The sequence below is a fragment of the Xenopus laevis genome, chromosome 7S (genome assembly GCF_017654675.1).
Source record: "Xenopus laevis strain J_2021 chromosome 7S, Xenopus_laevis_v10.1, whole genome shotgun sequence".
Taxonomy (NCBI): domain Eukaryota; kingdom Metazoa; phylum Chordata; class Amphibia; order Anura; family Pipidae; genus Xenopus; species Xenopus laevis.
Window position 1 is genome coordinate 94,649,637 of NC_054384.1, and position 23,376 is coordinate 94,673,012.

The following is a 23,376-nucleotide window of genomic DNA, read 5'->3' on the forward strand; positions in this document are numbered from 1 at the left end:
TATACTGCTACACACATGCCCTGCATTGTTAGAGGACTCCTATCTTGAAAAAATGGCTCCCATTTTGCAAGTTTCTTAAACTTTTAACGTTTGTGGATTTTTTCACATTACCTCTGGTCAACTGGTAATGGTATCTACTACTACTCTATATCACTGTTTAACCAAAAAGTACCATCTGTACTTCATATATCTAATAGTAGATTACTAACACAAGTACAACTAATAAATCTGAACAGATAGTATCTGGATGCTTTGTATCGCAGATAAAAATGAATAAACCATATGTTTATGTGAATGAACCTTATATTTACATCATGTAATTGTAATGATTCTGAAATACTATGTAATGTAATTTTAATGACTCCGATTAAGAATAGTCATCGTTGTGTTATCCTGCTGTTATCCTCTGGAGCCGGCTCCCAGGGTCTGTCCCTGTCATCGTCCTCCCCCAGACCAGACCCTGCCTCATACATGGCATCAATACCCACATCCAGCATGCTGGTGTCTGACCCCACACCAGCAACTTGCTGCCCTGCCATAAGGGGACCCTGCCCAATATCCCCTACTGATGTGGGCTGTGACATGGCCCCCCCCATTCCTGCCTGATCATCAAAAAGATCCAGGGTGTCTGGGCCCAAGTCCACCTCAGGATCAAATAAGAGGGATGGGGTGTCATCCCACACTGAGCTAGCAGGTGATGCCACCTCCTGCCGCTCACTGGTGCCCGCTGCAGACGAGGTAGCCTGGGTCAGCCAGTCTACCACTGCCTCTGCCTGCTGCGAGCGTATGGGTCGCGAAGCAGTGGCAAAAAAATCGGGCACAGTCCTACGTGGACCAGTTGCCCGGCTGCTGCGACCCACAGCCACCTGCTGCTGTGGCATTTGCTGCTGCTGCTGTTGTTGCGGCTGCTGCTGTTGTTGTTGCAGCTGCTGCTGTTGTTGTTGCAGCTGCTGCTGTGATGGCAGCTGCTTTGATGGCAGCTTGTGCTGCGACTGATTTACAGTGCCCAGACTGGGCATGGCACATGGGCTGGGCTGTTGTGGGGTTGGATGCCCGCGGCCAGCACCACGGCCTCTTCCTCGGCCACGCCTCCCTATCCCACCCTTCTTCCCACCACCACCACCACCACCACCACCCCTCCCCCCTCTCCCACGGCCCGTCATATTGGGCAACTAAACTTAAAAAAAAATATATATATATATAAGGGGGGGGTTTGGATATTTCGGGGAAGGAAAGGAGAAAAAAATAAAACCCTCAACTAAATCCCCTCAGCAGAAGTGTGTCCCCACAAGGAGTACACACACCAGCACAGACAAAGACAAAGACAGTTAGCCCTAAAAAGGGCTATTGGGTGGTGAGCAGGCAAGCAGAAGAGGGAAAACAGTAAACTGAAATCCACAACCTCCACTTGCACTGAAAAAAAGCTCTCTACACAAACTCCACTAGCTAAATCACACACAAATCTCTCACTATCCTGCTCTCTCTACCTCTACCAGAAACGCCACGAGTAATGGCCGCCTCTGCAGATCCTTATATAGCCAGTGGGATGGCTCAGGGATGGCTCACATCTTATTGGCTGCTGTGGGTGACGTTCAGTTTGTCGCGCGTCTTTTTTATTTGACGCACATTAGCGGCGTCGCGGCTTGTCGCGCGTCGAAAATTTCGACGCGCAGCGAAACGAGTCGCGAGGCGAATTTTTGCCGCAATTTCGCGAAAAATTCGCCCGCGGCGAAACGCAGAAATTCGCCGCAAATTTAACCATGGCGAATTTATTCGCCCATCCCTACTGAGAAGGGACTGTGACTGTGGGATAGCAGGTATAGTAGGGAGAGATGGTGCCTATAGTAACAGTGGGATAATAGTCTCTGGGAAGGGAGTGTGACTGTGGGATAGCAGGTATAGTAGGGAGAGATGGTGCCTATAGTAACAGTGGATAATAGTCTCTGGGAAGGGAGTGTGACTGTGGGATAGCAGGTATAGTAGGGAGAGATGGTGCCTATAGTAAAAGTGGATAATAGTCTCTGGGAAGGGAGTGTGACTGTGGGATAGCAGGTATAGTAGGGAGAGATGGTGCCTATAGTAACAGTGGGATAATAGTCTCTGGGAAGGGAGTGTGACTGTGGGATAGCAGGTATAGTAGGGAGAGATGGTGCCTATAGTAACAGTGGATAATAGTCTCTGGGAAGGGAGTGTGACTGTGGGATAGCAGGTATAGTAGGGAGAGATGGTGCCTATAGTAACAGTGGATAATAGTCTCTGGGAAGGGACTGTGGCTGTTGGATAGCAGGTATAGTAGGAAAAGATGGTGCCTATAGTAACAGTGGGAATTATAGCCTCTGGGAAGGCATCTGTGGCTGTGAGATTATTGGTATAGTAGGTTGCGTTTACAGCAGCAGAGTGGGTAATATCATGTGGGAAAGGACTGCATTGCATACTCAGGGTTAGGCACTGGCCTTCATCTATCCACTCTCAGCACTTAGTACTCCTCAGCTGAACAATGATTAAGCTTTCTAATTTTTGCTCCCACTACAACTTCTGAGGGCCTTCTGCCCAACACTGCCTCTTCAACTTTAGTCCAAAACAACTCTTGTGCTTCAGATTCAGCTGACCAGGTAATATATGTTTTCTTCAGCATCAGCTTCCTCATCCTGTGATAAGTGGAAAGCTCTCTGTCTGGGATATCATCTAATAAGATAAGTACAAGGACATCCCTCATCTCATCAAAGAGTTTGTAGCTGGCGAGCTGCATCTCTAGGGAGCACCACTCACTCTGCAGGTAGCTCCGGCTCACAACACAAATGGTTTTATGGCAGTTGTGTATACTGTCCACAATATTGTCTATGATGTCTCTACCAAGCTGGAAGTCCCGGTGATGGAGGCAGAGACCAAGAGCTGAGGTCTCTAGCATATTTAGCATCATTTTATATACCCATTCCTCATCATGGGTATTGTAAGAGACAAAAGCATCATATTTATAGAGTTCTTTTTCTGACTTCCATCGTTCATGTAGCCAGGCAACAAAGAGAAAGTAATTGTACTTGATCCGCCAGTAGAACTTGCTGTATACAATGGGAATGATGATCAAGAGCAAAATGCTGGGAAAGGATGAGCAAAAGAGCTTCAGTTTAAATTCCTTATCACAGACATGGATGTCAAAGTCATGAAAGTAAGAGTTTTCATTGCCAGGACATGTCAGGTTATAAGGATGGACAATCTGCAGAGGGGCCTTTCTAAACCACATTTGCAGTTCAGCATTGTTGCAGGTGCAGCTAAGGGGGCATTTGCGCAGGTCCAGGTATTTCAATTGAGTCAAGTTCTCAAAAACTTTGATATTTATATGTATATACGTATACCATACATTTGGGTTTTTTATTGCTAAAAGCCAAAAAAAGTCTTATTATTTTATTTAAACCACTTTGACCAAACTCCTGTGCACATATTTACCTTTTTTTTGTCGATAAATTAACCCAAAAAAAATCTGGTGCAGGAAAAAGTCTTTATAAAATTGTCAAGAAATCCAAATCGGATTTGACAGCCGAAAACTCTTCAGATTATTGTACGAAACCCATCACAGTTAAGGATATCTTCAAAATGTCAATGGGACATCTGCCATTGACTTCTACATGACCTCGACAGGTTTGAGATGGAGTACTTTTTTAGTCTGACTTTTAACAGCCTTGGGGTTTAAGAAATCATGAAAAATTCTATTTTTTCCACATGAAAACATGGTGTTTTCCCCTTTAAAACTCTAACCAGAAAAAAATCAGACTTTAATAAATAACCCCCTTGGTGTAATGTAACTCTCCGGCTGCAGGCACACCACTGAATACTATACAATTCTTCTCCAGGCAGCCCAAACCCTAAGGGGGTTATTTATGAAAAATCTATATTTTCTAGTTTATTTTTTTCATGAAAAAAACTCAAATTATTAGAAATACAATTTTAAAGATGTATTATGCCCTGAAGCTGAAAAAATTGGAATCTGAAAACCTGTTGAATTCACATAAAAGTCAATGGCAGCTGTCCCTTTAACTAGTTGAAGATGTCCTGGGGTGTTTGACGCTGGTTTTCGCTTGAAAATTTGATACATTTGAGTTTTTCAGGTGGCTATTTGATAAAGTCGTACGATTCGAATTATTTGTTTGTTAACGCAAAAAACATAAATCGAATTTTTATAATCCAATTTTTTTCAACCTGAAATATTAGTAAATGAGCCAAGTTCATGGATGGGAGTTTTGTCGAGTTTGTTTCAGGTAAAATACGAAAGAGAAAAAAAAACGAGTTTTAGTAAATAAGCCCCTAAGTGTTACTCTATCCTCCTGTTCCAGGCACAGCAAACAAATGCTGCCTCTAAAAGCCCAGAGAACACTTGGTGGTCTGTCATTTCTCATCCACTTGCACCTGACACTGGGTTATTACACTCACTTACTTTAGCTATGATCATCACTGGGGTAAAACAACATGTGTTTGTCAATGGACACAACCCAAAGGATTTGCTTGTATTTGGTGGCAGCTCTCACTCTTTTACAAAAAGTAAAAATAAAGAGACCAGGTCAGCTTGATTGCCTCTCTGAAACGGTTTTCTCTTTTCTATCTATATTGATAATATTGGTGCAAGTCTGGGCACCTTTACTGTGGAACTGTTTTGTGACCTCTGATATCCTTAGACATAACAACATGGTGCATAATATTGTCCATGTAAGCTGCTATGGAGAATGAAAATCCCTGCTACAGTGCAAGCTCTCAGACTGATATTACAATCATACATAACACCAATGTGCCTGGCCAGGAAAAAGTAGGAAACTGAATTATTATGAAATTGCAGATGGCGTCAACACACAGGACAGAGTACCGGTAGGTAATATCCCTCACACACACTTACAAGAAAAGAAATAAAAAAATAAACAAGACACTTTACTGGATCTCATTATAGCTTCACTCAACTTGCACTCAGGAGGCTTACTAGAAAATTAATATACAGATACAATGCAGAACTTCCAAAACAATACATTTCTGCTTCATGAATTTTGAATCAGACTGTTTTTTCTTGATTGACACTCCAGCAACCACAAATCTTTTTTTTTTTTTTAAATGCAGGTGCCCAAGTACCAAATACTTATGAACGTATCATTACAGGTTCCATAGTGTAATCTGCTCCCATTTACTACTGCTATTTCTTTGTAGGAATAGTATAGATAATCATGTACAGGTATGGGACCTGTTATCTGGAATGTTCAGGACCTGGGGCTTTCCAGATAACGGATCTTTCCGTAATTTCGATCTTCATACCTACTAGAAAATCATATAAATATTAAATAAATCCAATAGGCTGGTTCTGCTTCCAAAAAGGATTAATTACATCTTAGTTTGGATCAAGTACAAGGTACTGTTTTATTATTACAGAGAAAAAGGAAATTGGATCTTTTTGGATAATGGGTTTCTGTATAACAGATCCCATACCTGTAATATAAAATCAGTGGTTTGGATCTTTTTGGATAATGGGTTTCTGTATAACAGATCCCATACCTGTAATATAAAATCAGTGGTTATTTCTGGTTCCTGCTGTCAGACAATGTCCTGGTAACAGAAAAGTAAAACAGCAGCAATAACAACACTAAATTAGGCAATTTAGTAGGGAGGCATCGAATCCACTATTTTGGATTTGGCCTAACCCCCGAATCCTTTGCGAAAGATTCAGCCGAATACCGAACCAAATCCTAATTTGCATATGCAAAAAGGGCAAATCAATTTTTACTTCCTTGTTTTGTGACAAAAAGTCACACAATTTCCCTCCCGCCCCTACTTTGCATATGCAAATTCGGTTCAGCCTGGCAGAAGGATTCGGGCCGAATCCGAATCCTGCTGAAAAAAGCCGAATCATAACCTTCCAAATTTTGATGAATGTGGTTATTAGGGGGTGTAGCCACAAAAAGGGGTGTGGTCAAAAAAAATCACTGCGCTACGTGTGCCAACGTTTGTACTCAGTAGTTATTACCAATTCATTGTTTGATGATCAGCTTTACCAAAGGTCCTACATCTGGATATCACTGGATACAATCCAAGGATAATTATAACAATCGCAACCAACAAACTGCTGGGCAGGTTCATTCAGTAAGCAGGAACTTTCAAGCTTTCAAGGCTGTTAAGATGCCACTGTAGTTGGTGTTCTGTGAATGATCTGTTGTCTCCACAATCACTTGAATGAACATTTAACCCATCAATGGTAAACAATATATGAGGAGACTTTGGTTGTGTTGGCTCCAAGATCTCACATATTTTAACCCTTTGTTTATGTTCTCAAAAGACTTGAGCACTGAATGATCATTTAATGATGATTATCTCAAAGTACCATCCACTCACCAATTTCATCAACTCACAAATAAAACGTTTAAACCTGTCTGATCATCTTTTGGGAGGATTTTGTTGAATCGATACAATCGTGTGCAACCCATCAATGTAATGTTGGACAAAATCTGCCGGTATATGGGCCACCTTTAGAGAAGTCATACCTATACTGGGACATTTTTGTTTTTTAACAGTAGAGCAGGGTAACATTTTTGTTTGGGTGGGCTACAACTGTCCAAATACCATTTTACACACTTTATTAATTTGCAGCATTTAAAGCCTTTATATCAAAATGGAATGTATTCTCAGAGATCTCACCTGTCATATCTGACCATTTCAGTTTGCATCTCTAGATCACCCCCATTTCAGTCTGTTTTCTCCCACAATTAAGAGGTTATTTATCAAAATCCCAAATTTTCTCACTATTTTCTAAAAACCATTCGGATCAAATCCGCACAGAATAAAAACTGACTTCTACCCTGCAGTCTGGCATCTCTGTGTGCATTCTTCCAGTTCCACAACACCCTGCACCGGGTTATCACAAATGCTACCCACTACCCCCACCAACCCTCCTCCGCCACTGGGATTTAGTGAAGAAGTGTCTTGGGGTAGAGTCCTGCATCGGGTCGGGTACCCGTGGGTTACCCGAAAAAACCTGAGGCACCCTGCAGGTTGCGGGTAGAAGTTCCGGGTGCAGGTGTGGACGCTGTTCTGCGTGTAGCGGGTCGGGCCGCAGATCTTCTCAATAGCGTTTTTTCTGATGATGTCACTTCTGGTTTACAGTGACACCATTTCCTGATTCTTGATGGTCAGCGGGTCGCAGTTTCAAGTTGCGGTTAAGGTACTTGCAGGTCAGGTCAGGTAGCGGGTCCAAGCGGGTAAGAATGCGGGTCCGGGTTGCGGTTTGCAGGGTACGGGTTCCAAAAAATGGACCCGTGCAGGATTCTATCTTGGGGACAGCTCTCAATTGCCTAAATGCTAAATACATTTTTCCATTCTGCTCCCCCCACCTCCGTCAAAGTTGCTAACCTAGACATAGGCCCTTGCGTAATATACGCTGGACACACCTACAGTAATTGCATCCAATTCCCCAAAATGAATGCAGCTGCCCCCTTGACAAATTCAGCGCAATTGCACAACTGTATACATTTCTGCAACACATGTCAGCACTATATAAAGTATAATCGTGTCAATATTTAATATCAGATTGTTTTCTTATAATGTTGTATTACAAGAAGAGCTTATAACAGATTTCTTCAGTTCAAAGTATAAATGAATAAATACACAAATGTAAAAACTTTTTTATTTCATATAAACAGGACCTTCTATTTCCACATAATGATAAGTATAATTGTTTGAGGAAGGCTTCCATAAAATAATGCAGGAGATTATTGTTGTATTTCTAAATAGGATCCCTTCCATGGACATGTTTTCCCTGCAGATCTCATTAGCAGGTAACTTTTCACTTGTCTTGTCTTCTAGATTATTCCCAGTGCTGAAGTCTCAATACAGGATCATGAGCTAAAATGCAACCATGTTCCTACTAAAAGGAGCATGTGAGTTGCAGGTCAAAACACAGACTTTTCTGGTGTGTCAAGAAATATCCCTCCTTTTTCCACCCACCCTCTCTCCCTAATAAGCAAACACAGCAGGTCATTGATAAAGGTGGAAAATTTATTGTTTATTAATGGTGGTTCCAGGACTTCCATCGGGGACCGATGTTTCTTCTGGGGCCCAGTACCAGAATGACAAATGGGCCCCTAGATTTATGCCCCTGTCCCTCCCCCCGATGGTAGTCCTGGTTTTTTGAAGCACAGTAACATCAAAAAAAAAATTATATTTAAATAGTATGCATTGAGGAGAAATAGAGCGCCACACGATGGATCATCACCTTTTCTAAAGAGGATCGGCAGCAGAGTTTCAGTAAGTTGTTTCTTAATAAAGGCTTCGCGATTTTAAAGTTTAATTTATCTTGGTATTTTTTTTTTCTTCTATGTTTTCTATGTTTTTTTAAAAAATAATTTTGATGTTACTGGTCCTTTAACGCCTTGGTGGTAGTTCTGGCTCTTCAACGTCTCAATGCTAAGGAAAGAATGGTCAGAGTTAGACATGGATTCACTTTGCTTATAATAATTCTGAAATTTGCTTTTGTTATATGAGCAAAAAAAGAGCAATTTCCTTACTTCTTTGTAGGTGTTTTATAATGTTCTTTCTTATGCCACCCTCACCCCAGGTGTTGGTGACATTTTTTGATATTATATTTATTACATGAACATTTATAAATTTTTTTGTATTTTATTTTCTAGGAGTAATAACTTCTACTTCTTTATTGATGAGTGCTTGCAAAAACAGCCAGCAAGAAGACCAAGTGCAAGGCAGCTACTTACTCACCCACATTCATACATATTAAATAACTTCAAATTCACTATAAAATAAAAAGAGAAGAGAGACAACAATACCTTATTGTCATATTCAGCCCCGTTCTTGTAATTACAGGCAAGAACTTGAAGAACAGGTGCCATGTATTCGGTTATTCCGGCAGGGCTGTTACTCTTTTCACCCATCGTGGCAAGGCTAAAATTAACTGAAATTATAAGAAGAATAAATATAAGTAAGAAGTATAATGTAAGAAAAATATTTGTGAATACAATGCATTTATGATTTTATTTGTGAACACTTCCCATAAAGCTAAGAGGCCCATTTATCAAAGGTCGAATTTCAAATTCATGTAAATTTTTTAAAACTCCCATAAACTCCCATTAACTCGAAATTCGACCAATCGAAGTTCATTATAAAAATGTAATTTTTTAAACTAGGGTGAATAGGATCTACCCGAAAACTCGAATCGAATTCGATTGGAGTTTTAAAAACTCAATTAGAGTTTTTTCTTTGAAAAAAAACTTGAATGTCAGGAAGGCTGCTAACAACTCAGAATAGATCCCTGGACATCCCCCATTGACTCAAACAGCAATTTGGCACGTTTTAAGTGGCGAATAGCCAAATTCGAGTTCTTAAAGAGCCAGAGTATGATAAACCTCGAAAATAGAATTCAAATTTTTTTGAAAAACTTGAATCTAATTTGAATAACTTCCTAGTTGAATTTGCCAGTTTTGACCATAAAATAACTCAAAATTTCAAATTTAAAATTTTCAATTAGACCCATGATAAATCTGTAAGTGTCACTTACTTAATTTTACATCTGCGTCAGCTGTTAGTATTATATTGTTGGGCGTCAGTTCATGATGGATTATGATATCTTCAAAATGGACTTTCCCATTAACTTATACATGAACTGGGCAGGTTTTAGGTGGGGAATAGTCAAATTCGATTTTTTAAAGGGGCAAGGTTTGATAGATATCAAAACTTTAATTAAAATTTGAATCAAGTTTGGATTATTTACAATTTGAATTTGAGAGTTTTTACCATATTTTGAATTTGACCCTTAATTAATCTGTCCCCTAATATATATAATGGATCCATTTGGCTATTAGTATTGGTGGAATAGGGCTTATATAGGAGTTTGAGGGATCTAGTAAGAAAAGGGGGGTCTGCAGGGGCCTAATTATGTTTAAGATTTTATTAGGGAAGTAAAGCTGAAACCTTATTAATAGTTGCAGGTTGTGCCTGTCTATTTGCACTGCTCGATGTTCCAGAGCTTTTCGTCTGTTTCTTTTCATCTTCAAAATTCTGCAATACAGAGGCGACATTGGTCAAAAATCTATTTGAGCTGATTATATTAATTAAAAACACTTTTTTACATTAACTCAGCTCTAATGCTAAAATAAGGGGGTTATTTATCAAAGTCTGAATTTATCTCAATATTTTCTGGTACAAACTCTCATCAATCTGCTCGGGTTTTTATGCTTATTTATTATTACATTTTATATTTTAAAAAATTGTGATTTCTTTAATTATAGCTGTATAGTCATTGATTATTTTCTGCTTACTTGGAAGTGGTAGGAGGTGTTGCTGGATGTTTCATCCTGCTCACCTATTTGTTCATCCTGGTTAGAACAGAGAGAAGATGAAAAATACAAATTTCACTGCTCAAATTGACGATATGTAGGGCAATCTGATGCTGGGTTTGATGTTTTATCATAACTTGTCTTTTCTGGTTACCTCAGATGTTTTTTCAGCAGTCTCTTCTCTGCTGTTATCCTGGTTAAAAGAGAAAACATTATTTTATAAGATCAACTGAGTTCAGGAGAAAGTATAAAAAAACCAATCTCTGTCATTTCTTTAATTATAGTTGTGTAGTCATTGATTATTTTCTGCTTACTTGGAAGTGGCAGGAGGTATTATTGGAAGTTTCATCCTGCTCACTTATTTGTTCATCCTGGTTAGAACAGAGAGAAGATGAAAAATACAAATTTCACTGCTCGAATTGACGATATGTAGGGCAATCTGATGCTTGTCATAACTTGTCTTTTCTGGTTACCTCAGATGTTTTTTCAGCAGTCTCTTCTCTGCTGTTATCCTGGTTAAAAAAGAAAACATTTTTGTATAAGATCAACTCAGTTCAGGAGAAAGTATGATAAAAACCAATTTCTTTAATTATCATTGATTATTTTCTGCTTACTTAGAAGTGGCAGGTGGTGTTACTGGGTGTTTCTTCCTGCTCACTTTGTTGTTCATCCTGGTTAGAACAGAGAGAAGATAAAAAAATACATATCTCACTGCTCAAATCGACGTTGTTTAGGGCAATCTGATGCTGGGTGTCAGGATCAGCCCGGGACTTGAACTCTGGTGGTGCTGTTCTGCTCATTGCAGCACTTACCTGATGAGCCACTGGGGGCTCTCAGGGCTGATTCTGAACTTTGGTGTGTATTGTTTTCTGTTATATGCCTGTTCACAGTGTTTTCCACCCACCTCGTTTACCCTCATGTGTTTCCCATTTCCTAATCACCTTCCCTTTATAAACCCCGCCCTGAGCTTTGCTCAGTGCTGAGTCATTGATTGTATCCTGTTTGTTCCTGACCTGCTATTTTGAATCTGAATCTGAATCTGAATCTGAACCTGAACCTGAATCTGAACCTGAACCTTGAAAACCTTGTTTGTCTTGTTCCTGAAAACCTTGTTACCTTGTTTCCTGAGTGAGTACTTTTGTTCCTGTGTTCCCCTTTTTTCCCTCACCATGTGGATTCCTCGATCAGCCATTCTGCTTGTTCCTGCCTTTTGTGTTTCTGTGTTCCGTCTGCAATAAACCTGCTATAACTTCATCACCATCATGTTTTTGCCTACTATTACCTATGGCTACACCCCTGGGCGTCCACCATATCCACTCCCCTTGGAGTGGCTATCCTCGGTCACAACAGTTCCTAGTTGTGAACGTTACAGAATGACTCAGCCCAACTACAGGAAGCCTTTGGGAAAGCCCTCCATGCCTTCTGACTCTGTTGTTAAACTGCAACTCCCTTGGGATGGAGAGGGTAAGGCAGAAGACGCCATCCATTTCACTGATGATGTCTGGCAGGATTTTGTCTCCGATGATGAGTGGGAGGATTCAGCCTTCGATGAGGACTGGGAGGATCTAGACTCGGATGAAGATGAACTACAAACCGCTATCTGGCCTGTGTCAGATCGGCCACTTCCAGTTTTTGGGCCCTTGTCTCCTCCACAACCTTCTGCTCCTGTGGCAGCTGCCAAACCCAGGTCACCCTCTTTTTCTCTCAGACCTGAACCCCAGTTTATTAGTTTTTCTACAGTTTCCCAGCACCCTCTCCAGTCTCCAGCTCGTGTGCCGGCTCTTCAGTCACCTGCTCCTGTGCCGGCTCGCCAGCCTCCAGCTTTGGTGCCGGCTCTCCAGTCTCCAGCTTTGGTGCCGGCTCTCCAGTCTCCAGCTTTGGTGCCGGCTCTCCAGTCTCCAGCTTTGGTGCCGGCTCTCCAGTCTCCAGCTTTGGTGCCGGCTCTCCAGTCTCCAGCTTTGGTGCCGGCTCTCCAGTCTCCAGCTTTGGTGCCGGCTCTCCAGTCTCCAGCTTTGGTGCCGGCTCTCCAGTCTCCAGCTTTGGTGCCGGCTCTCCAGTCTCCAGCTTTGGTGCCGGCTCTCCAGTCTCCAGCTTTGGTGCCGGCTCTCCAGTCTCCAGCTTTGGTGCCGGCTCTCCAGTCTCCAGCTTTGGTGCCGGCTCTCCAGTCTCCAGCTTTGGTGCCGGCTCTCCAGTCTCCAGCTTTGGTGCCGGCTCTCCAGTCAGTCCTCTCTCCTGTGCCGGCTTCCCAGCCAGTCCTCGCTCCTGTGCCGGCTTCCCAGCCAGTCCTCGCTCCTGTGCCGGCTTCCCAGCCAGTCCTCGCTCCTGTGCCGGCTTCCCAGCCAGTCCTCGCTCCTGTGCCGGCTTCCCAGCCAGTCCTCGCTCCTGTGCCGGCTTCCCAGCCAGTCCTTGCTCCTGTGCCGGCTTCCCAGCCAGTCCTTGCTCCTGTGCCGGCTTCCCAGCCAGTCCTTGCTCCTGTGCCGGCTTCCCAGCCAGTCCTTGCTCCTGTGCCGGCTTCCCAGCCAGTCCTTGCTCCTGTGCCGGCTTCCCAGCCAGTCCTTGCTCCTGTGCCGGCTTCCCAGCCAGTCCTTGCTCCTGTGCCGGCTTCCCAGCCAGTCCTTGCTCCTGTGCCGGCTTCCCAGCCAGTCCTTGCTCCTGTGCCGGCTTCCCAGCCAGTCCTTGCTCCTGTGCCGGCTTCCCAGCCAGACCTTGTTCCTGTGCCGGCTTCCCAGCCAGACCTTGTTCCTGTGCCGGCTTCCCAGCCAGACCTTGTTCCTGTGCCGGCTCCCCGAAAGCTGCCTGTGCCGGCTCCCCGAAAGCTGCCTGTGCCGGCTCCCCGAAAGCTGCCTGTGCCGGCTCCCCGAAAGCTGCCTGTGCCGGCTCCCCGAAAGCTGCCTGTGCCGGCTCCCCGAAAGCTGCCTGTGCCGGCTCCCCGAAAGCTGCCTGTGCCGGCTCCCCGAAAGCTGCCTGTGCCGGCTCCCCGAAAGCTGCCTGTGCCGGCTCCCCGAAAGCTGCCTGTGCCGGCTCCCCGAAAGCTGCCTGTGCCTGCTCCCCGAAAGCTGCCTGCAGCCCAGCCGGTTCCAGCCTCCGTGCCTGCAGCCCAGCCGGTTCCAGCCTCCGTGCCTGCAGCCCAGCCGGTTCCAGCCTCCGTGCCTGCAGCCCAGCCGGTTCCAGCCTCCGTGCCTGCAGCCCAGCCGGTTCCAGCCTCCGTGCCTGCAGCCCAGCCGGTTCCAGCCTCCGTGCCTGCAGCCCAGCCGGTTCCAGCCTCCGTGCCTGCAGCCCAGCCGGTTCCAGCCTCCGTGCCTGCAGCCCAGCCGGTTCCAGCCTCCGTGCCTGCAGCCCAGCCGGTTCCAGCCTCCGTGCCTGCAGCCCAGCCGGTTCCAGCCTCCGTGCCTGCAGCCCAGACGGTTCCAGTCTCCGTGCCTGCAGCCCAGACGGTTCCAGTCTCCGTGCCTGCAGCCCAGACGGTTCCAGTCTCCGTGCCTGCAGCCCAGACGGTTCCAGTCTCCGTGCCTGCAGCCCAGACGGTTCCAGTCTCCGTGCCTGCAGCCCAGACGGTTCCAGTCTCCGTGCCTGCAGCCCAGACGGTTCCAGTCTCCGTGCCTGCAGCCCAGACGGTTCCAGTCTCCGTGCCTGCAGCCCAGACGGTTCCAGTCTCCGTGCCTGCAGCCCAGACGGTTCCAGTCTCCGTGCCAGCAGCCCAGCCAGACTCCGTTCCCGTGTCAGCTCGCAGAAGACTGCTTCTTCCCGAGCCAGTTTCTGTACGGTTTGCCCTGGCCTCCGGGCCTGAGGACCTGTTTGCCCTGGCCTCCGGGCCTGAGGACCTGTTTGCCCTGGCCTCCGGGCCTGAGGACCTGTTTGCCCTGGCCTCCGGGCCTGAGGACCTGTTTGCCCTGGCCTCCGGGCCTGAGGACCTGTTTGCCCTGGCCTCCGGGCCTGAGGACCTGTTTGCCCTGGCCTCCGGGCCTGAGGACCTGTTTGCCCTGGCCTCCGGGCCTGAGGACCTGTTTGCCCTGGCCTCCGGGCCTGAGGACCTGTTTGCCCTGGCCTCCGGGCCTGAGGACCTGTTTGCCCTGGCCTCCGGGCCTGAGGACCTGTTTGCCCTGGCCTCCGGGCCTGAGGACCTGTTTGCCCTGGCCTCCGGGCCTGAGGACCTGCCTGCCCTGGCCTCCGGGCCTGAGGACCTGCCTGCCCTGGATAGTGCCACTTTCCCTGCTACTGGACCTGGTAGGGCGGTTAATCCTGTCTCTATCAGGTCTATTGCTGTAGGTGTTGGTATTGCTGTCCTGGCTTGCCTCTTCCTATTTCTAACGGGTGCCTGTGCTCCTGGTCCGCCACCTGTGATGGGTGCCTGTGCTCCTGGTCCGCCACCTGTGATGGGTGCCTGTGCTCCTGGTCCGCCACCTGTGATGGGTGCCTGTGCTCCTGGTCCGCCACCTGTGATGGGTGCCTGTGCTCCTGGTCCGCCACCTGTGATGGGTGCCTGTGCTCCTGGTCCGCCACCTGTGATGGGTGCCTGTGCTCCTGGTCCGCCACCTGTGATGGGTGCCTGTGCTCCTGGTCCGCCACCTGTGATGGGTGCCTGTGCTCCTGGTCCGCCACCTGTGATGGGTGCCTGTGCTCCTGGTCTGCCACCTGTGATGGGTGCCTGTGCTCTTGGTCCGCCACCCGTGATGGGTGCCCGTGCTCCTGGTCCGCCACCCGTGATGGGTGTCCAAACTCCTGATTCGCCACCCGTGATCGGTGCCTGTATTCTTGGTCTGCCACCTGTGATGGGTGCCCGTGCTCTTGGTCCGCCACCTGTGATGGGTGCCCGTGCTCTTGGTCCGCCACCTGTGATGGGTGCCCGTGCTCCTGGTCCGCCACCCGTGATGGGTGTCCAAACTCCTGATCCGCCACCCGTGATCGGTGCCTGTATTCTTGGTCTGCCACCTGTGATGGGTGCCCGTGCTCTTGGTCCGCCACCTGTGATGGGTGCCCGTGCTCCTGGTCCGCCACCCGTGATGGGTGTCCAAACTCCTGATCCGCCACCCGTGATGGGTGTCCGAACTCCTGATCCGCCACCCGTGATGGGTGCCTGTATTCCTGATCCGCCACCCGTGATGGGTGTCCAAACTCCTGGTCTGCCACCCGTGATGGGTGTCCAAGCTCCTGGTCCGCCACCTGTAATGGGTGCCTGTATTGATTTTGTCTGTCTTCATGTCCTGGTTTCCGACTCTGGCTGTGATATCTTGGCTCCTAATTCTGCCAATGTTCCTGTTCTGGCTCCTGACCCCAGCAATTTCTTTGTTTTGTTTTCCAATCCTCAAGAAGCTCCTGTTCTCGTTTCTGGCGAGGCTTCGGCCCATTTCCCCAGGGTTTGGACTAAAATGGATGGGGGACCATTTGATCCTGGGATCGCCCGGAGGTCGATCCTCAAGGGGGGGGTAATGTCAGGATCAGCCCGGGACTTGAACTCTGGTGGTGCTGTTCTGCTCATTGCAGCACTTACCTGATGAGCCACTGGGGGCTCTCAGGGCTGATTCTGAACTTTGGTGTGTATTGTTTTCTGTTATATGCCTGTTCACAGTGTTTTCCACCCACCTCGTTTACCCTCATGTGTTTCCCATTTCCTAATCACCTTCCCTTTATAAACCCCGCCCTGAGCTTTGCTCAGTGCTGAGTCATTGATTGTATCCTGTTTGTTCCTGACCTGCTATTTTGAATCTGAATCTGAATCTGAATCTGAACCTGAACCTGAATCTGAACCTGAACCTTGAAAACCTTGTTTGTCTTGTTCCTGAAAACCTTGTTACCTTGTTTCCTGAGTGAGTACTTTTGTTCCTGTGTTCCCCTTTTTTCCCTCACCATGTGGATTCCTCGATCAGCCATTCTGCTTGTTCCTGCCTTTTGTGTTTCTGTGTTCCGTCTGCAATAAACCTGCTATAACTTCATCACCATCATGTTTTTGCCTACTATTACCTATGGCTACACCCCTGGGCGTCCACCATATCCACTCCCCTTGGAGTGGCTATCCTCGGTCACAACAGTTCCTAGTTGTGAACGTTACACTGGGTTTGATATTTTATTATAGTTGAATTGTCTTTTCTGGTTACCTCTGATGCTTCTTCAGCAGGCTCTTCTCTGCTGTTGTCCTGGTTAAAAGAGAAAACATTTTTGTATAAGATCAACTGAGTTCAGGAGAAAGTATAATAAAAAACAATCTCTTTCATTTCTTTAATTATAGTTGTGTAGTCATTGATTATTTTCTGCTTACTTGGAAGTGGCAGGAGGTGTTGTTGGATGTCTCATCCTGCTCACTCACTTGTTCATCCTGGTTAGAACAGAGAGAAGATAATAAATACATATGTCACAGCTCAAATAAATGTTATGTAGGGCAAAATCTAATGATGGGTTAGATATTTTATTCTAATTTAATTGTCTTTTCTGCTTACCTCAGATGTTTCTTCAGCAGGTTCTTCTCTGCTGGTGTCCTGAATAAAAGAGAAAACATTATTGTATAAGATCAACTTAGTTCAGTTAGAAGAGAGAGAGAAGATGATAAATAAATATTTCACAGCACAAATGAATGTACAATTTGTAAAAGTTTTTTTTCTGCTTACATCTTCAGTGCTTTCCTCAGGTTTTATATTGAATTCCTGGTGAAAGGGTGAGAAAAGGGGATTAAACTCAGTTGTGTCATTTCAGCCACTCAAAAAAGTTACAAGATATAAAATGTCTGGAACAATCGAAGGAAAAATCGCTTGATCGAACGATTAAATTCTGTTTTCGAAGGATTTTAATCCATCGATCGAACGATTTTCCTTCGTTCAAAAAAAGCTAGGAAAGCCTATGGGGACCTTCCGAAGTTGGTCGAAGTTTTTTTTAAAGAAACAGGACTTCGACTATCGAATGGTTGAATAGTCAAACGAAAATCGTTCGATTCGAAGTCGTATTCGAAGGTCGAAGTAGCCAATTCGATGGTCGAAGTAGCCAAAAAAAATACTTCGAAATTCAAAGTATTTTTTATTCTAATCCTTCACTGGAGCTAAGTAAATGTGCCCCATATAGTTATAGTGCTGTGGTTTAATATCTAAAATATTCCTTATTCATTAAGCAAATAAGCTCAACTTCAACTGTTTCTTTACTACTTACCTGGCAGTTATTCGGGCCAGTTTATTGAGGTGGTTCCTGTTTAAGAGATAAAAAGACATGTTATAAAATCAAATCAGCTTTTTTTATGTAACATTATTGGTAATATGGGAGATTTGAAATGTTATTATTATTATGTGTAGTGATGAGCAAATTATTTTGGCCAGGCATGGATTTTTGCTGAAATTCCACATTTCGGCAAATTATTTTCGCAATCATTGGCAAAAATTAACAGTGCAAAAAGTTTGCAGAGTCAAAAAATTTGCCAAGACAAAATAGTAAATGGAAGAAAAATCCCACTGACTTTGATGCATTTGGAGGGGGAAAAAAGATGCACACATAAGAAAACATTTTGTCGCCTATTAACGTCAATGGTTTTTGTTAATCTTTTGTCGTTTCGAAAAATTTTAAGCAGTTCCGCAAATTTTTCGCAAAACACAACACAACAGATTTACTCATCACTATTAGGGGTTATTTACTAAACCTCAATTCTCATTTTTTAATAAAAACAAACTCCCATACACAAATTTTTGCTAATTTACTAATAATTCAGGTTGAAAAAATTAGATTGAATAATCTAAAAAAAAAAAAAATTAAAAGAACTAGCAAAAATTTGAATTGTGCAACTTTTCAAGTTTGTCACCCAAAAAACTCACAAAATTGCTCTAGTTTTCAAGCAAAAAACAGTGTAAATAGCCCAAAATTTTTAGAATTATGAAGGCATAAAACATGTTCCGAAGGTAAAAAGGGACCATCTGCCATTGATTTTTACATAATTTCAAAAGGTTTTAGATTGAGTATTTATAGATTCAAATTGTTAGCAGCTTCAGGGTATAATCTTGAAAAATTTGAGGTTTTTCTCTGGAAATTCGAGTTTTTTTTCCCTTAAAGGGCATGTAAAGGCAAAAAAATAAAATCCCATTTTTACTTTCTTTAATGAAAAAGAAACCTATCTCCAATATACTTTAATTAAAAAATGTGTACCGTTTTTATAAGAAACCTGGCTGCATGCAGTGAAATTCCCCCTTCATTTACTGCTGTGGATAGGAATTGTCAGATGGTCCCTAACTGCTGAGCAGGGAAACAATCATACTTATGAACAGCAGGGGGAGCCCCCGCCTTCCCAGCCATGCAGAACTCAAGCAGCTTTGTTTATGACGATCCCTAAGCAGCCCAGACCACACTGAGCATGTGCACAGTCTTAGGGGCACATTTACTAAGCTCGAGTGAAGGATTCGAAGTAAAAAAACCTTTGAATTTCGAAGGTTTTTTTTGGGTACTTCGACCATCGAATAGGCTACTTCGACCTTCGACTACGACTAGAACGATTCAAACTAAAAATCGTTCGACTATTTGACCATTCAATGGTCGAAATACTGTCTCTTTAAAAAAAAATTTGACTACATACTTCGGCAGTTTAAACCTACCGAGCTACAATGTTAGCCTATGGGGAAATTCCCCATGAGCTTTCTAAGCTTTTTTTGATCGAAGGAAAATCCTTTGATCGATGGATTAAAATCCTTCGAATCGATTTTTCCTTTGATCAAACTATTTGCGGTAAATCCTTTGACTTCGGTATTCGAAGTCGAAGGATTTTACTTCGAGGGTCGAATATCGAGGGTTAATTAACCCTCGATATTCGACCCTTAGTAAATGTGCCCCTTAAGCTCCCCATAGACGCGACGATTCTTCTTGCCGAACAACCGATTTTAGGGAAGCCCGACCAATCCTTCGAAATTATCGTGCGGTAGTGGGATTCGAACGATCGTACATCTTACGATTTTTTGGCCGACATCTGTCAGGAAATTGATCGGCCAGGCCAAAAAATCTTTGTCGGCCCCAGTGCAATCTATCTATGTTTACAGGGCCAAGCAGGCAGCTCCCCTTTGTTTTCCTGGCAAATTGGTCTTTTTAGTTGATGGTCAATTCGTACGATCGTTCCGATAAAATCGTGGTCTCACGATGAGGATCGGATCTTTTAAAAATCTCAACATCTATGGCCAGCTTAAGTCTTGCAAAGATGTTTAACAACGTTACAAGATGGTGACCCCCTATGGCCAACTTTGAAAGCATAAATTATTTGTTTGATTAGGCTTGTGGTGCAGTAAGTTCATGTTTATATTTAGTATGCAAAAGCATTTCTAGCCTTATTATATTTTAGACTTTACATGCCATTTAAAAACCTCAACTTGAAAAAAGTGAGTTTTAGTAAAAAACCCACTTAATGTGTGATGTGCAATTTTCGTAAATTTTTTTTGTTAATAATAGTAATAGTGCAATGATGCTTGTCAGGAACAATGTTACTTGATAAATTAACAGTTGGGGGGCAGATTTATCAAAGGTCGAGGTGAATTTTTGAATAAAAAAATTAGAATTTCAAGCTATTTTTTGTGTACTTCGACTAGAGAATAGTCAAAATTCGTTACGAATTTTAAGAAAATTAGAATATCGAAATTTATCATGTACTGTCTCTTTAAAATTTTGACTTCGACCATTCGCCATCTAAAACCTGCCGAATTGCTGTTTTAGCCTATGGGGAACCTCCTTGAGATCATTTGGTGGACTTTGAAAATTCAAAGTAATTTTGGGAAAAACTTTGAATCGAATTCGATCGCATGCGCTATTCCTTCAATTCGAAGGAATATGGACCTATTCGATTGGAAATGGACCTATTCGACCCAAAAAAAACCTTTCACTTAATTTTGGTTGGTCTTTTTGAATTCGAATTTCAAAGTTTTTTCAATTTGAAATTCGACCCTTGATAAATCTGCCCCTTAAAGTCAACACGGGAAAGCGAATAATAATAATGTACGATACCAACGCCGCTTCTGCTTACCAGGATGATTTCTGTGTCCTTTGGTTCAGGCTGGGTACAAGATAAAAAGGTTGTGTTACTTTATAGAACAAAATCATCTTTCAAGATCAATTTAAGGTGAGTAACTGCTAAAGATATATTTCATTTTGAAAAATGTGCTTTTAATTTATGTGTATAAATAAATGCAGGGTCAGTATAGGGATTTCTTCTGATATTTATTCAAAGGTGAAATCTCTTGCCAGGAGGGGAAAGCAGATTTACTTTTGTAAACATGACATGTTTATTACTGTCATACAGTAAGATAATCTTAGCAAAAATTGGATGGAAATAAAATGCAGTAGAACAAATTGTACTTTGCAAAAATAGCAAATTTAAACTAAAATACACTGAAATTACATAAACTAAGTGAACAATAGCTACAAATTCCAGAGCACAGGGAAGCATTAAATATATGTAATATGTAAGTACCAAATATACATAAACACACATAAATATATATATATATATTTGATACTTAGAAGACTATAAAGATAAGGTATATTTTCTGGCATTGATAAGAAACTGGGTTGATTTCACAACTTTCCTGGTTAGGAAACATTTAAAAGGGTTTCAACAAAAATATATATTAAGGAATGTGCCATATTAAGTTAATGGTACACCAACAGATGAACGGCACTCCGATAAAAAACAGGCTTTTTATTACTGGGCAATGTGGAAATACATAGGCCTAAAGTTAATGGTAATGGGTGATTTGTAGTTTAATTACAATAGGAGCTGGTTTTAAAAGTGGGGGAAGGTGGCCGTGATTATAGATCCAGGGCCGAGTCTGATTATTATTCAAAGGAGAAATGAGAGGAGATTTGTTTAGTTCATATTGATACTTACCAAAGCAAGAATGTCGACGATCTCAATATAATTCTAGAGAAAAACAAAAATATGTTTTATTACAAATAAATTAGCAAAATAGCAAACTCGAATTGTAAATAAAATGGTTTGAATAGCACAAATAGTTAGCAAATTGTGTTTTTTCATATAGTGTTAACCAGTTCTTTGCTGCTTACCAAAACGATTTCATTGGATGTTCCAACGCAGTGTTTCTAGAAAAAAACAAAAAGAAGAAGTCAGTAAATAGATAACGATACAAATCAAACTTGCCTCAGTTAAGTGAAATGTCTAAATACATAGATTAATATATACATATAAATATAAGAACTATTGTAAAAGTAAAAAACATCACATTTTATATAATTTTTTTTCAATTGAATATTCATTAGACCATGCCATTGAATCACATAGCCTTTTATATTGTCTCTGAATATTTGCATTGAAGTAAATGGTGTCCTTATTGCCCTATGCAGCGAATTCATTCTCCATGCACTTCCATTCCTTAAAGGAACAGTTCAGTGTGAAAATAAAAACTGTGTAAATAGATAGGCTGTGCAAAATAAAAAATGTTTCTAATATAGTTAGTTAGCCAAAATGTGATATATAATGGCTGGAGTGAACAGATGTCTAATAAAACAACCAGAATCCAACTTCCTGCTTTTCAGCTCTCTAACTCTGAGTTAGTCAGCGACTTGAAGGGGGGCCACATGGTACATTTCTGTTCAGTGAGTTTGTAATTGATCCTCAGCATTCAGCTCAGCAAAAGCAACAGATATGACCGATGTGCCCCCCCCTCAAGTCTCTGATGGGTTACTGCCTGGTAACCAGGGTAACCAGTCAGTGTAAACCAAGAGAGCTGAAAAGCAGGAAGTAGTGTTCTGACTGACATGTTACACATCAATTCACTCCAGCCTTTACACATTACATTTTTGGCTAACTAACTATATTAGAAACACTTTTTCTTTTGCACAGCCTATCTATTTACCCAGTTTTTATTTTTAAACTGAACAAATCCTTTAAAGGGCATGTAAAGGCAAAAAAATAAAATCCCATTTCACTTTCTCTAATAAAAAAGAAACCTATCTCCAATATACTTCATTTAAAAAATGTGTACAGTTTTTATAAGAAACATGACTGTATGCAGTGAAATTCTCCTTTCATTTACTGCTGTGGATAGGAATTGTCAGACAGTCTCTAACTGCTGAGCAGGGAAACAATCATACTTATGTACAGCAGGGGGAGCCCCCGCCTTACTTCCCAGCCATGCAGAACTCAAGCAGCTTTGTTTATGACGATCCCTAAGCAGCCCAGACCACACTGAGCATGTGCACAGTCTTAGTCTTGCAAAGATGTCTAATAAAGTTACAAGATGGTGACCCCCTGTGGCCAATTTAAAAGCATAAATTATTTGTTTGATTAGGCTTGTGGTGCAGTAAGTTCATGTTTATATTTAGTATACAAAATACAGCATTTCTAGCCTTATTCTATTTTAGACTTTACATGCCCTTTAACAATTTGCCATTGGAGATGCTGCTATACTGCAATATATTATATAGCAAGGCAATTCTATGAACAGAATGAATGAAATGTGTGATATTATAGTAAAACAAAGTCCCTACCTTTCGAAAGAAAGGTAAACATCTACAGATGGAACGCCACATTTTGGAAAATCTATCTGTGGAGACAAAAAAATGTATAATGTTAGCAATAGTATGTTCTATGCACATTCCAGGTGTATATACATTTTATATATATATATATATATATATCCACTCCAAAACCAATGAGATCCGCACTCTCAGTGCTTATTGAATTAAAAAATGTTTTATTTCAAAGCTTCAGACTGTCGTTTCGGCCTGATCCCAGGCCTTTCTCAGCAGTCGATGAATGGGGCCAGGCCAAAACGTCAGTCTGAAGCTTTAAAATAAAATTGTTTTAATTCAATAAGCCCTGAGAGTGCGGATCTCATTGGATTTCGAGTGGATAAATATGTTGAAAACTGCCCCCAGGCATGTAAACCATCTTTCGAGAGTGCCGGCAACAAGGGGTTATATATATATAATACACAAAAGCCATGAATATCCTGTAAATTATATCCTTATAAACGGTGAGTTCTGATGTCATCAGTTATAAACGGTGAGTTCTGATGTCATCAGTTATAAACGGTGAGTTCTGATGTCATTTCTGTCACATGACTCATTGAAACTTGTGTATTATAATAAATAAATTACCCCCAGT

The 23,376-nt window shown here is 42.7% G+C and overlaps 1 protein-coding gene and 1 long non-coding RNA gene across 2 annotated transcripts; both read right to left on the bottom strand.

The window, feature by feature from the left end:
* Positions 1–2,266: 2,266 nt before the first annotated feature.
* On the bottom strand, positions 2,267–3,241 carry LOC121396049 (toll-like receptor 13). Its single transcript, XM_041570641.1, has one exon. The coding sequence runs from the start codon at positions 3,239–3,241 to the stop codon at positions 2,477–2,479; it is 765 nt and encodes a 254-aa protein (XP_041426575.1). The 3' UTR covers positions 2,267–2,476.
* A 17,808-nt stretch (positions 3,242–21,049) lies between these two features.
* On the bottom strand, positions 21,050–22,842 carry LOC121396163. Its single transcript, XR_005962867.1, has 3 exons — positions 22,758–22,842; positions 21,315–21,350; positions 21,050–21,171 (listed from the first exon to the last, which is right to left on the bottom strand). It is a non-coding gene; the product is annotated as an uncharacterized LOC121396163 (long non-coding RNA).
* Positions 22,843–23,376: the final 534 nt, after the last annotated feature.

What these genes read in the sequence shown, in the direction of transcription:
- LOC121396049 (XM_041570641.1), bottom strand. Translation starts at nt 3,241, where the DNA reads ATGTGGTTTAGAAAGGCCCCTCTGCAGATTGTCCATCCTTATAACCTG.